The sequence below is a fragment of the Dipteris shenzhenensis genome, chromosome 22, assembly GCF_047967505.1.
Source record: "Dipteris shenzhenensis isolate YYH24624 ecotype China chromosome 22, Dip_SZ_1.0, whole genome shotgun sequence".
In the NCBI taxonomy this organism is placed as follows: domain Eukaryota; kingdom Viridiplantae; phylum Streptophyta; class Polypodiopsida; order Gleicheniales; family Dipteridaceae; genus Dipteris; species Dipteris shenzhenensis.
The window spans coordinates 21263175-21275706 of NC_141617.1; the positions used below are offsets into that span (position 1 = coordinate 21263175).

The 12532-nt window shown below is 42.7% G+C and overlaps 1 protein-coding gene across 2 annotated transcripts in view; it reads left to right on the forward strand.

Annotated features, from left to right (window-relative positions):
* LOC147887864 (glutamine-dependent NAD(+) synthetase-like) overlaps window positions 1-12532 on the forward strand; it is a 189731-nt gene that overhangs the window by 87029 nt on the left and 90170 nt on the right. For both annotated transcript variants that reach the window (XM_087393417.1, XM_087393416.1), the window contains exons 7-10: window positions 3124-3259; window positions 3369-3507; window positions 3610-3786; window positions 3994-4161. In XM_087393417.1, coding sequence (XP_087249543.1) covers window positions 3124-3259; window positions 3369-3507; window positions 3610-3786; window positions 3994-4161 — 620 coding nt within the window. The remainder of the gene's footprint in view (window positions 1-3123; window positions 3260-3368; window positions 3508-3609; window positions 3787-3993; window positions 4162-12532) is intronic.

Sequence of the window (12532 nt, forward strand, 5' to 3'; positions counted from 1 at the left end):
ATCCACTCCCGTGGGGATGGCTGCATCTATCTACTGAATCCTGACTACACTCCCTCTTAGGTGGCTGACTGATAAGAGTATTTGATCCTCTGGAAGCTTCTTGAAGGCTTTTCAGGCACCCACCGTGGAGGCAGGTCCCCTCTCCCACCTAGACCACTGCATATAATGTGACGCTCCTAGTGATCTACCATGCTCATCCAACATACAATCATTCCACATGATAGGTTGCATGTCTATTTCTTCGCGAGAGGAGGGTGGAACTCTCCGAAGCGTGCCTTTGAAACTATCCCAAGCTTTCAAAATGGCAGCCATGAGAGGGAAAGGGGGAGATTTGATATGGGCTGAAGTAAAGATCCATCTTGAGCTGTCCATCCAATCTCCCCCAAGAGAAGGTGTACAGGACTAAATGTTGCGTAAGAAAAAATCCTTCCAAGGCTCCTGTCCAGGCATCAATCCTCTCACCACCATGTTACAGAGCAAGGCCATACACTGCAAGTCCGGATCAATAATATTGAGACCCCCTTCCCCTGTGGGGAGAATGAGGGTCTCCCAAGCTATCCTGGCTATAGCATCTGTAGTGCCATCTAGTCTACTACATAAAACATTTCTGATAGATCTGTTGATCTGAGTGATATACTCTCTAGATCAGTATCAACATGAACAAACAAACCTGGCAGTAGCCAACAACACCTGGTTCATAACCACTACTCTGGATGCAAGGTCAAGTCTGACAAAACTCCCAAAAAGGAGTTTCCTCCTAATGCTCTCCAACACGGGAGCGAACTTTTTCGAGGGGCGTGGCTCAGATTCAGCCTTCTTTGTACGATGCCATCTTGTGCAGTCATGTTCCCTCCAAGATGTTCCTTTCACTCCTTTCAGAGCTGCCCATGCCTCTATAGAAACATCTTGGGCGATTCTAGCTAGTATTTCATCTTGGCATATTTGGAGGGTCAGATGTACGGAGGCGATGGAGAGTTTCCAGGTTCACCCTTCCCAGACTATGGCCAGTATATGGACTGATACTATACACACTTTGATGGTCATTTGGGTGAGCATGCAGGGATCTTTGAGAGCAAGCTACTGTTGGGAGGGATATATTTTTTCGAGTTTGGAGGGGATCTCCTTTCTTCTCTGATTCTCCTTCAGGGTTGAGGTGGCATTTTCTGCCTCCAACCTGGATTTTTGTTAGCGCTTTCTGAGCTGGTTTATTCTTTCATGCATGTCATGATGTACTTCCGCACTTGAGCTTGCTCTTGCGATTTTCATTCATAATTAATGAACTTATCTTTTTGGATAAAAAAATAAAATCTTCCCACCTTCCCTCACAGCTTTTTCTCTCACCTCTCACCTCTACTACTTTTAGCTCACCTTGTCAAATTTAGCTCTTTGAACACCCTTAGCGACTACTTTACCCCTGCTCCATCCTCTCTTGTTGCACACAATCTCCTACAGCCCCCCTTGATCACATCATCCCCGTCAGCCTCTCCTTGTTGCCCCCTCTTGTAGTGAATCAGCCCCCCAGCCTCTCCTTGCTGCACACCCCCTCCTTGCAACCCCCTCTTGTAGTGCATCAGCCCCCTCAGGCCCTCCTTTCTGTGCACCACCTCCTTGCAGCCCCCCTTTTTGTGCAGCTCACCTCGTTGCCCCCCCTTGCTGCACGCCATCTCTACCCCTCCTCCTAGGCATTCCTCTCCCCTTGCTGCACGCCATCTCTACCCCTTGCTGCACGCCATCTCTACCCCTCCTCCTAGGCATTCCTCTCCTCCTGGAGGATGTGGCTGTGCATCATCTCTCTTCAGCCACTCCTTGCGCAGCTGCACATCATCTATGCAGCTCCTCCTTGCTTCGCCTTATCTCCCTCAGCTATTTCTTGGCCTCACCCTCGCTACACCTTCAGCCCTTCTTCCTATGCAACCCCCCTTGTTGCACTTTCAGACCTCCTTCCTGTGCATCCCCCTTGCTGCATCTTCAGCCCCTTCCTACTGTGCATCTCCCTACTGCACATAAGCCCCCTCCCTCCTTGCTGCGCCTTCAGCCCCCTCCTCATGAGCATATCCCTCTCTCCGGGGCTGCCTCGTTCCCTTCGTCTGCCTGGGTTTGCGCAGCACTTTCTGAGTTGTAATGCCACGAGCCATTTTTATTTTCTTTTGTAATTGCATAATTTCTCATGTAGACACATACAATGATATGGTGGTGTAGAATAGACTAGGACTTAGTCTATTTTGGTGTGTAGTACTTGGGTACTATATATACCAAGTACTTGTACTTCATTTTCATTGAGCATTCTATTTGGAGTTTTTGTGTGATCATTTCTTGCTCACTTGTGTTCACAACCTTTTTCCATTTGTTCCTTCATGTGGTAGCACTCAGTTCCTACCTTGCTTCCCGGCAGCAAGCAAGTTTTCCAGCGTCAGTGTGTTGCTCCTGCTTCCTGCTCCTTTCTGGTGTTGACGTTCAGCTCTAGGTCGCAGTGTTTGTCAAGCACTTTGTACCAGCAGCGTGTTTTCGGCCCGTACAGTCCCTCAGGCATTTCACCTTGTACTTATTGCATAAAGCTGTCAAAGACTACTACAGAACGGTTTGGTATAGGAACTGCATCTTCCTGCTCTTGTTCTTCGAGCTTTTAGCAAACGCCCTTAGCCTTGACTATAGTCAGGGTAGTGGAAGTGGTGGCAGTTGTGTCTTGGCAATGCCTTTGCGGATTTCCGACATTACTGAAGGGATTGTCTGGTACATCATCATTGACAAAACAAAAGACCTCGAGAGGTCTAGATGGACCTCCTTCGAAGTCACCTTCTATTATATTCACCATGATAACAAGGTTTAGGGTTTAATAAAATGTAAAAAAGGTGTGTAGCAGTGAAGTGTGAGTAATCGGCCACCTGCGGCTGAAAAAAAAAAACAAAATAGATTTCCTCGGTCTGGTTACGTGCACGGTGGAGTGCGCTTTAAGAAGTGTGAAACAGAAGTGTAGTGCACTTTATGTGAACCACAAGTGCTGAAAAAGTGAGTGTTCTGAGAAAGTGAGTTTTTTCTTGTTTGATGAGTTGTCCATTTGCTGAGTGAGAGAGAGAGAGAGAGAGAGATTTAACACTCTCATTAACAAGTTTTAACATTATGCAGCCATCAAAGGAGGAGATTTGCAAGTGCTATATGATGCGTTCAAGATTGGCAATTACCAGAATGGAGAAGTGCCAGAGGATCCAAAAGAGTTTGCAAGCAGAATCTTCTATACTGTGTATATGGGCTCAGAGAACAGGTCTAGAACCCCATCAATATCTTAGTCTCTTTTGTTTCAAAACTGAATGGTCTAAAAACCATTACTGTTTCTCAGACTGAAAGTAAATTTTCCTTTTAAACTGTAACAGTTCAAAAGCCACATGTGATCGAGCAGAACAGCTGGCAAAAGAGATTGGAGCATCTCATCTCAACATCAGAATAGATTCTGTAGTATCTTCACTCACCACCCTATTTAAGTCTTTGACAGGCATTACCTTGCGGTATAAGGTATGCCATTAATACAGATTTATTGTATTCTGACAAGTGTTTTGGGTATATAGAGTACAGTAATGTATTTGGCCTCATAGTTTCTGTACAAATGATTCCCAGGTGGATGGAGGAAGCCCAGCTGAAAATCTCTCATTGCAGAACATTCAAGCTCGCACACGAATGGTAGTATCATATATGCTTGCCTCCCTGATGCCATGGGTCCACAACAAGCCTGGCTTTCTCCTTGTGCTCGGAAGCTCCAACATGGATGAATGCTTGCGAGGATATTTTACAAAGGTTTGTACTACAACCAGGTGACTTTGTTTATAGATCAAAGTAGATTTGCTTAAGGGTAAATTTCAAGATTTTTAATTAGTATATGACCAGAATGAACAGGAATCAATAATATGATAACAGCGTTCTACATGTTGAAGAATTCTTTATTTCATTGGAAGATCTTTCTGCTATTGGCTGCATATTGTGATCTAATTGTTCTTTCTGCAGTACGACTGTAGCTCTGCAGATATCAATCCTATAGGAAGTATGAGCAAACTTGATCTGTGGGGATTTCTGGAGTGGAGCTCTGTTAATCTTGGCTCTTCGACTCTAGCAGACATTGTTACAGCTCCACCTACTGCTGAACTGGAGCCTATGAGAAACAATTACACACAGGTTTGGTCCTTTACAACATATGCTTGTTTTGGGATGCAATAAGTTCGTTAATAGAGGTGCATGAATCCTGTCAGCAGCAAGGATATAGGTACTCATTTGTCGTTGGATGCAGGTAAACCATTGAAAAAAAATCACTTGGTTCTGATTCATTCAGTCAAGTTTGTTTAATGAAAGGTTTTCTACAGAAGTGAGCTGTGTAGTTTCAGAGAAGAGTTGGATGTTTGACATCTGAAGGAATTGAATGCCAAGGTGGCTGAGACATAAAGTATAACTAGTGACACTTGCAGCAAACTAGGGTTAGCAAGTGCTGCCACATTGGGATGGAATGGAGGTGCCATATGCACAGATTTGAGGGTAGGAGAGGCTGCCAGGTAGGCATACAATAGGCTCCTACATGGGGAGCAGGGAGAGAGGCTTGAACTACGAGCTCACCATGTAGTGTTGTATTGGTGCATGGGATTGAGACTGGCTACAAGGACAGAGAAGTAGTTCTTCCAAAGATGTAAGCTAGGTTTTTGGTGTGTTCTCCTCTCTGTGTACGTTCTTATCACTCTATCACGTATTAGATGTTCATCTTGTTGTGCACTTGTTCCACAGCACCTCTTGTACATTTGTACCAAAGTGCCTTGTGTGCATTACAACATTCTTCATACTCACACCACGGTGCTTCTTGCACCTTTGTATCCCTTGTACGTTGCACCATAGCGCTTTTTGTCTCTTGGTATCATGAAGTAGGAAGTACATCTCCTTGCACTGGTGACCTTAGACCTTTGGTAATACTTCCACAAGTCTCCACGTGAGACAGTCACGATGGGAATCTTTTGGTGATGAGGAGCCAAATAGTGGAGTAATATTGAAGGGTTTTTCCTAGTCGCGTGAGCTTAGGACGAACAATAATGATCTTATGACATTGAGGGAGCGAGTGAGAGGACTACGAGGTACCTGAGGAGAGTTTTCTACAGACCAAACAAGATACAAGAAGCGATACATGAGATGGAAGCTTGGGAAGTCCTCAAGTCGGGAAAGAAGTGAGTCTATTGTGTCGGTAGCACGAGCCACCAGTTTTGTTTTTGTTGATTTAAATCAACATGATCAATGGTGCTTGGACCATTTTGCCATTTCGAAGGTGAAGGAAGAGATATGTAGTGAAGAGCAACTCAAAACTTCTTTGTAGGTGGAAGAGATGTCTTTCTCAACCACCGCTTCATCTGGTCTAGTAACCTCTTTCATCCCTTGTGTGGATCCAAGTATGGGAATGTTTCTCAACTCTAATCCTTAAGTTACTTGCAACTTCCAAAACTGGTAGCAACCATGGCAGCAACTTCATTGACTGTTGCTCTATTTGTGTCAGAATCTTCAACTCAATGTTCTCTTCTTCTGCCTAGTTGTTGGTCATTGTTGCAACTTCGGCTTGGTGCTTCTGGTGCTTGTTCATGTGGTGTTGAGCTTCTTGATTTCATCCTAGTGCCTTTGCATCCTTCCTGGCTTTGTCTACCTATCGAACTGCTTTGGCACATTCTTCCAATGCCCGTATTGCCTCCAACTCCATCAATCACAGTTTTGCTCGATCCTTCCATTATCCTCTATGGTTATTCACACTTTTAAGTCCGTCACTCCAAACGGGATGAAATTCTCTTGAATAGGGCTTGTTGAGCAAATGTGATGGTATTGTAGTAGTATCTTTGCACATCTTCGTTGGTTGAGGCGGCTGCATCAATCCATGGTGGCAGGGATGGCATGGTGCTTTGTAGGGTCTCCATTGGTCGATTTGGAAAAATCAAGACAACCTTTCTTCTATGTTTTGCTCCTCTTGGATGGGGTCCTTTCCCTTAACTTGGTGTTGATGGGTTTGAGATTGAGGTTGTGGTTGTGCTTGGGGTTGGGGCTATGTCTATGGCTATGGTTGAGGTTGAAGCTAGGGTTGGAGCTATGATTATTGCGCCTCCTCCATTTGCTTCAATGCCTCTTCTTGCTACGTGGGATGGGGCCTCGAGGAGTCAAAGAGTCATTCCAGCACGTTCGTTTGCGGCAGCAGCTGGCCGAGGAGCACTCGTCCCTTTGTGCTAGTAGACAGAGGTGTGCTCCGACTCGGCCTGCTTGTTGGTTCTCGATTGACCTGATCTTGGATCTGGGTGGTCATGAGCTTTGTCCAATTGACCCATGCTATGCCCGTGGATTTTAGTGCTTTTTAGACCTACACTCTAGGCACACATGTATCTAGGGTCTTTAGCTGTACGCCTTCGGAGAGGAATCGAGAGGCCTCTGCATTCTTCGCTTTGTCGTCACGTAGCCTTGTGCTGGGAGCCATGCGTCTTCATTGAACCACTCGTCGCATTGGGCTATAGGCACCTCCGATGATTCATCATCCTCGTTTGACAATTTGAAAGTTGATGCAATGTCGGCCTTGCTGATCACACAGCCTACCTTCCCTTCTTCGCCTAGAAGGTCTTTGTTGCTACATTGTAGGTATCGATGACCTTGAGGGCTACATCTCGGAGTTCGAACAACTTATTCAATCCCGTGAAGGGGAAAGGAAGGTGGCGAGGATGGTGGATGCTATGGAGGCAGGAGAGTATTTTGCACAAAGAGCTCGAGTGAGAAAAGGGAGCCCAAATGTTTTGGACTTGTATAGTGGGGTGTTCAAGGTTCCGTCCATGTTTTCCATTATCTACTGCCTCTAGTCCAGTCCAGTCCTGTCAAGGAATCACAAGCATTTAATGTTGTACATTTTTTGGGATTCGTGGACTGATTTGGCACTTCCCTCAATCATGATTTTGAATGATTGAGCATGAGCATGCCTTCTTTGAATGCTCTCTTCTAATGTGGTGGTCATGCTAGTCTTTCTCCTCTGTTGAATTACGCTTTTTGCAAAGAGGCTACCCTCAGCTGTAATTTACCTACTGTGGACAATTCCTCCAAGCGTTTCTAGAGGGCTTCTTCTTGGTTGTTATCTGGAACGGCTACCCTTAGACTTGGCACAAGGATTTCCACTGGTATATTGCTTCTAGGCTGAATGCTAGTTGGAAAGGAGTGTGCTTTGTTGTGACTTTGAATGTTGTTCGGTAGACCGATAGTATCATTTGGAGCTTGTGGTCTCAATTGTTTCGATACTTGTCTACTTTTTTGTGGAGAATCGTCTTGAGCACCTTATTTGTTTCTTTGGCTTGATCATTCGTCCTCGGGTAGTAATGTTTTTTATTTCTTGTAGAGAAGCAATTCCTTTTTCATGATTTCAATCCTTGAAATTAATGAAGTGAATTTCTTGGTCTGACATGATTTCAATGAGGTATCTGAATCTGCAGATGGCATGTTCATATAAGAACCTTGATGTGCTTTGGTCTGTTTGTCCCTCAAGGATTTTCTTTTGGCCCATTCAATCGCATAATTGGTCATCACCACGATGTATTTGTTTCTTCTTGGATGGGTTGGGACTATGAAGGGGCCTATGAAATCCAATTTCCACTTTTAAAAGGGTTCCCGTGGATAATAGATTTATGTCTCTTGGCACTTTTGAAATACCTTTTGTAAGTATTCAAAGTATTTGTGCTTCGTATTGTAGATAGAAAACTATTGCTAGGAATTTGTTGATATGCTCTTAAAAGGTTTTCACCATGGAGCGTTGGAACGTGGTTCAGCCTGAATGGCATCACCTCGCTGGAATATGCTTCTTGAAGGAACTAGAAACACATGAAGGAACCAGGAACAGGGAGAGAGATAGGCAATCATATGATGGAGACGGGATCAGGCACAATGCACAAGATTGAGATTGAGTCATACATAAGCAACAGGTTTGGGCGTGCATCCCGAGGGCAGAATGAGCATGAATAATAACGTCAATGGTCGATGTAGCAGCAGCTCTCTTCAAGTAGGCCGTTTCTTCAAATACGGGCTCTAGATGAGGTTGTTTTTGGGGCGACTAGTAGTAGAAACATCTCCACAACAGTAAACAACTATTTCCTTCACAAAACAGCCCCAAAACGAATAAAAACGAGCTGTTTTTGAGCAAAAAAGGGCTGTTTTTAAACAAAAAACGGGCTGTTATTAAGCAAAAAAGAGCTGTCTTTTTCCTCTACGAAGACGTCCACTAATGCCTACAAGAATGGTGACTGAGTTGCTCCTTTGTGGGCAGCAAACCGAGCTCCATAGCTTCCAAAGGTGAGGCTAAGGTAGGAGAAGAGAACAAGATGGGGAGAAAGGAGTGGAAGGGAGCTCAATCATGGAGGAGAGGATGGCTTCTATTTGCGGGCATCCCTCATCCTCTAGATTGAGCATGGAGAAGGGAAAGGTAGGAAAGAGGATTTGATACCACATTTACATCATTTTAGGAGGACAATCCAAGGCTGAGGATTGACTCAATGACACTCAATAACACTTCATTACATTCATTTTGGGGAACAACCCGTGCAGAGGATCCAAATCACACAAAGTAAATAAAGGAATAAAAAATGTAGATGAGACATGTTCCCCGAGTAGCTGCCTGCACAAGTGTGCACATCCCTGTGTCGATGAAGTATGTCGATGAAGCGCATGGCGAGAATGCCTTGTAAAGATAAAGTCAATGACGTCCATGGGAGCAGCTACCAAGGGAAATCACATCATGACTCTCAAAATGTCGGGCTGGTGGCTCCAATGTTGAGTAGCGGCCTCAAAAGTGGTCAATTTTGCTTAATGCAGCAAAATCCCCAAACAATTGTACAATTCAGAGATGAATGTGCACTAATTTCACGAAAGCCCCAATTTTTCACATGCTGGATGCTTCGATTTTGTTTACATGGGATGAAATTGAGAAAAGCCCCAAAAAGTGAGGAGCTAATGCATCAAATTTGTCCTCACTATCGGTTTTGTAGAGGAGAAAGGAAATTTTCAGAAAATAAGAAGCCGAAGGCAATCAGCTGCATGTCATTGCAAGTAGAGAATGCTTCAGGAAAGGGTCAACTTGTCAAGAGCAACATTTTCTCAGAAATGAAACGCTGGAGGCACAATGCATAAGATTGAGATTGAGTCATACATAAGCAAGTACAAGAGCCTCATTTATAGGTTGGGCAGCCTTATCTTCTCACACCCCTAACACTAGGAGGGATGCGCACAGTTTTCGAGCAAAAACCTACGAGCAGAAAAGTCCGAGCGATAATTTTTGACACCACTCATGCTCATATATTTCTCAAAGGAATATACAATTCTTTCTTAATTTCTCATTTATGGAACCATATACTTACTTATTTTTCATTATAACCCTCATTTTAGAGAACATCATCTATATATGAACAAACAGTGAGAAACTCCTATAAATACCTCCCAACCATACTCTCTTTTGAGGATTATGGTAATTCAATCAATTTAAAAGAGTTCCCCTAATCTTTAGCAATCCCATATTTGAAGCTCTCATATAACAATGTATACCATATTCCTTGGATGAGTAGGAAAAAGATATTGGAAACCTCATACTTGAAGCAATTATAATTGATCATAAATTAATCTCTAATACATTATCAAATATGGGAAGGCAAGGGAGGGATTTTCAAAATATTCCCAATTCTCCAAACCTAAGTACTTTTAAGGAAATGTGGTCTCTATTGAACTCCTTTTTACCATAATATGAATTAGGGAGAAGTTGTAACTCTCATATACATCTTGAAATTTTTAATTTTTCTCTTTTATAACTATAAAAAGTGTAATTTTAAGCCTACCATTGCATAGATCATGAGATTCTAAACATTTTTTCCTTTTACAGCTCCTCAATCTGAGCTAAGGAGCAAAAGTTATGACCCCTTCTGCGTAGACTCTCCAAGGGTATTCCGCCGACGGAATAGGGTTGGGGCAAGCTCTTCAAACCATATTCCTCTGGCAAAATACACTTAGAGGGTCTATTAAAAAGGTATTATATATTTTTCTTAGGTCATCCTGAGGAACTGTAAAGAGGATATTTGCTCAAAATTTCATGATCCAACCAATGGTGAAAGGAAAAGAAAGGATTTTTGAAAGTCGTAAATAAGTCACCACTTAGACATTATATATGTATAGTATATAAAGTTATATTTATATCTATATCTATTTATCAATATTTCATATTTACTTACATATTCCTTGAAATAATTTGGATTTTTTTGCTCCCCAAAAATGACTTGAGCCTATATATTTGGACCCTCCCACCTTTTGTCCGCTCGTCGCTCGGGGGTTTTTGCTCGGAAAATGGAAACCCCCTACTAGGAGGTGGCAATAATTGCTCACCTACTAGACACATTCACACCCACACAATTGTAGGACACCCTAGGACTCTAGGACACACTCACACTTGACTTCATGTTCTAACACTTCCCATTCGGTGGTGAAGGTTGTCTTTTCTTGATATTGTCCGGCCAGCGTGATTAGATTGTATCAACTCTATTCGTCTATGATAGAATATACATCATGTCCTACTACTTTGACCAAGAAGCTATTCGTGAATGGCAATGGAAATGGGTCTTTTATCATTTGTTTGTTGAGCACCTGGTAGTCCACGTAGACTCTCGACTTGCCATTTTTCTTTGGTAAAATTACGATTGCAAACAACCAATTGCTTTAATCTACTTGATCTCGGCCTTTACCAATTTGGCATAGTTAGGTTGATTCAGTACCTCTATTGATTAACTAGCTCCACATCTAGAATGAGGGGAATTCTTGTGAATTCTCTATGATTTGAGTTGTGACATTGCATGGCTTCTTGTTCTTCTAAGTGTTTTTAGAGTACCCTTGTAGTTTCTTCTCTGTCTTTGGAACTCTTTTGGAGATAAAATTGGTAGTAGTGGATGAGGTGGAGCTTGCATATCATTAATCCTTAATGTAAGTATTGGACTTTTACTACGTCCTTATTTGTGAACTTTACATCATCAAACCATGTTTCCTGATAGAGGCTTACCAAATTTGATGGTCTTGGTGTGTTATGCATATTTGTCATGGTGCTCGTTGATGACGCTTTATCTAAATTTTTGATGATAGTGGTGCTTCTTGTAGAAGGCTTAACTGAATAGCTACATTTGGTAGTGCTTCTTATAGAAGGCCTATCCAAACTGTTGCATATGGTGCTCATGGATGGAGTCTTATCTAGGTCGTTGATGATGGTGGTGTTTCCTATAGAAGGCTTATCCAAACAAGTAGTGTTTGAACTTGTTACTCATTGTTTGTGAAAAGTGACGGTGGTTTTTGATTGAGACTTGTCCATTCAAATTGGTGGTTGTTCCATTTTGAAAGGGGGAGTATTTGATATAGGCCAGCTGCTCCCCATTTATGGCCCAATTAGCCAAGTGCCCACTATTCTTCTTCTATGCCTACCTCCTTTTCAAAGTCTCCTTCCCTCATCTCTATCTAATAAGGATGTAGATCCCATGACTTCATTGGTAGACCAATCTTGTGACAAAATATGAAGAGGGGAGAGGAGAAGAGTGGAGATGAGGAGAGAGGGCACAGCTAGAGAGCACACCACAAATGACTAACTGTATACTAGATTTAGTTGAAAATGTAGAATATATACAAACCCATTTAGGGTTAGGGTTAGGGCATCTAAGCATTTCCTATATAGCACTTTATATGTGTTAGTGCTATGCACATGTAATCACATGATGTTGAGCATGGTCTCTCAACATCTTCCCTCAAGATTAACATCATGAAGTAGGCCTTCCCTCAAGATGATGATTCTGGGGAATCGAAGAAGGACTGAGCATTACCTTCCATCACACCTCTTTAATGGGAATGTCCTTCCTCTGCATCAAACTAAGAGCTACCGAGTGGTTTGGTAAAGATGTCTTCCTCTGCATCAAACTAAGAGCTACCGAGTAGTTGGGTAAAGATGTCTGCAACATTATCTTTGCTATCACAATGCTACAGTGTGATGTCACTAAGTAACACTCTTTCTCTGATGAAGTGCTCTCTGACATCAATGTGCTTTGTCCTGGAGTGATATACTCGATTCTTGGCCAATGCTTGAGCCGATTAATTATCATAGTATATTGTTTTTGGCTTTGATTCATCAAAGTAATCTGTTTCCGACAATAGTCTTCTGAGCCATATAGCCTCACATCCACCTGTAGTGAGTGCCCTATATTCTACTTCAGTCAAAGACAAAGAAACAGTTGGCTGTTTATTTAACAACCATGATATAGCACCTTGACCAAGGAAAAATGCATATCCTTGTGTGGATCTCCTGGTCTCATGATCTTCGGCATAGTCACTGTCACAGTATCCATGCAACCTTGGATGACTGCCTCTGTATTCTATCCCAAACTGTCCTGTACCTCTGATGTATCTCAAGACTCTTTTGGTTGCATTCCAGTGATACTGTTTTGGATTTTTCATAAACTATGTAAGTGAGCTTACTGCATAACAAATATCTTGCCAT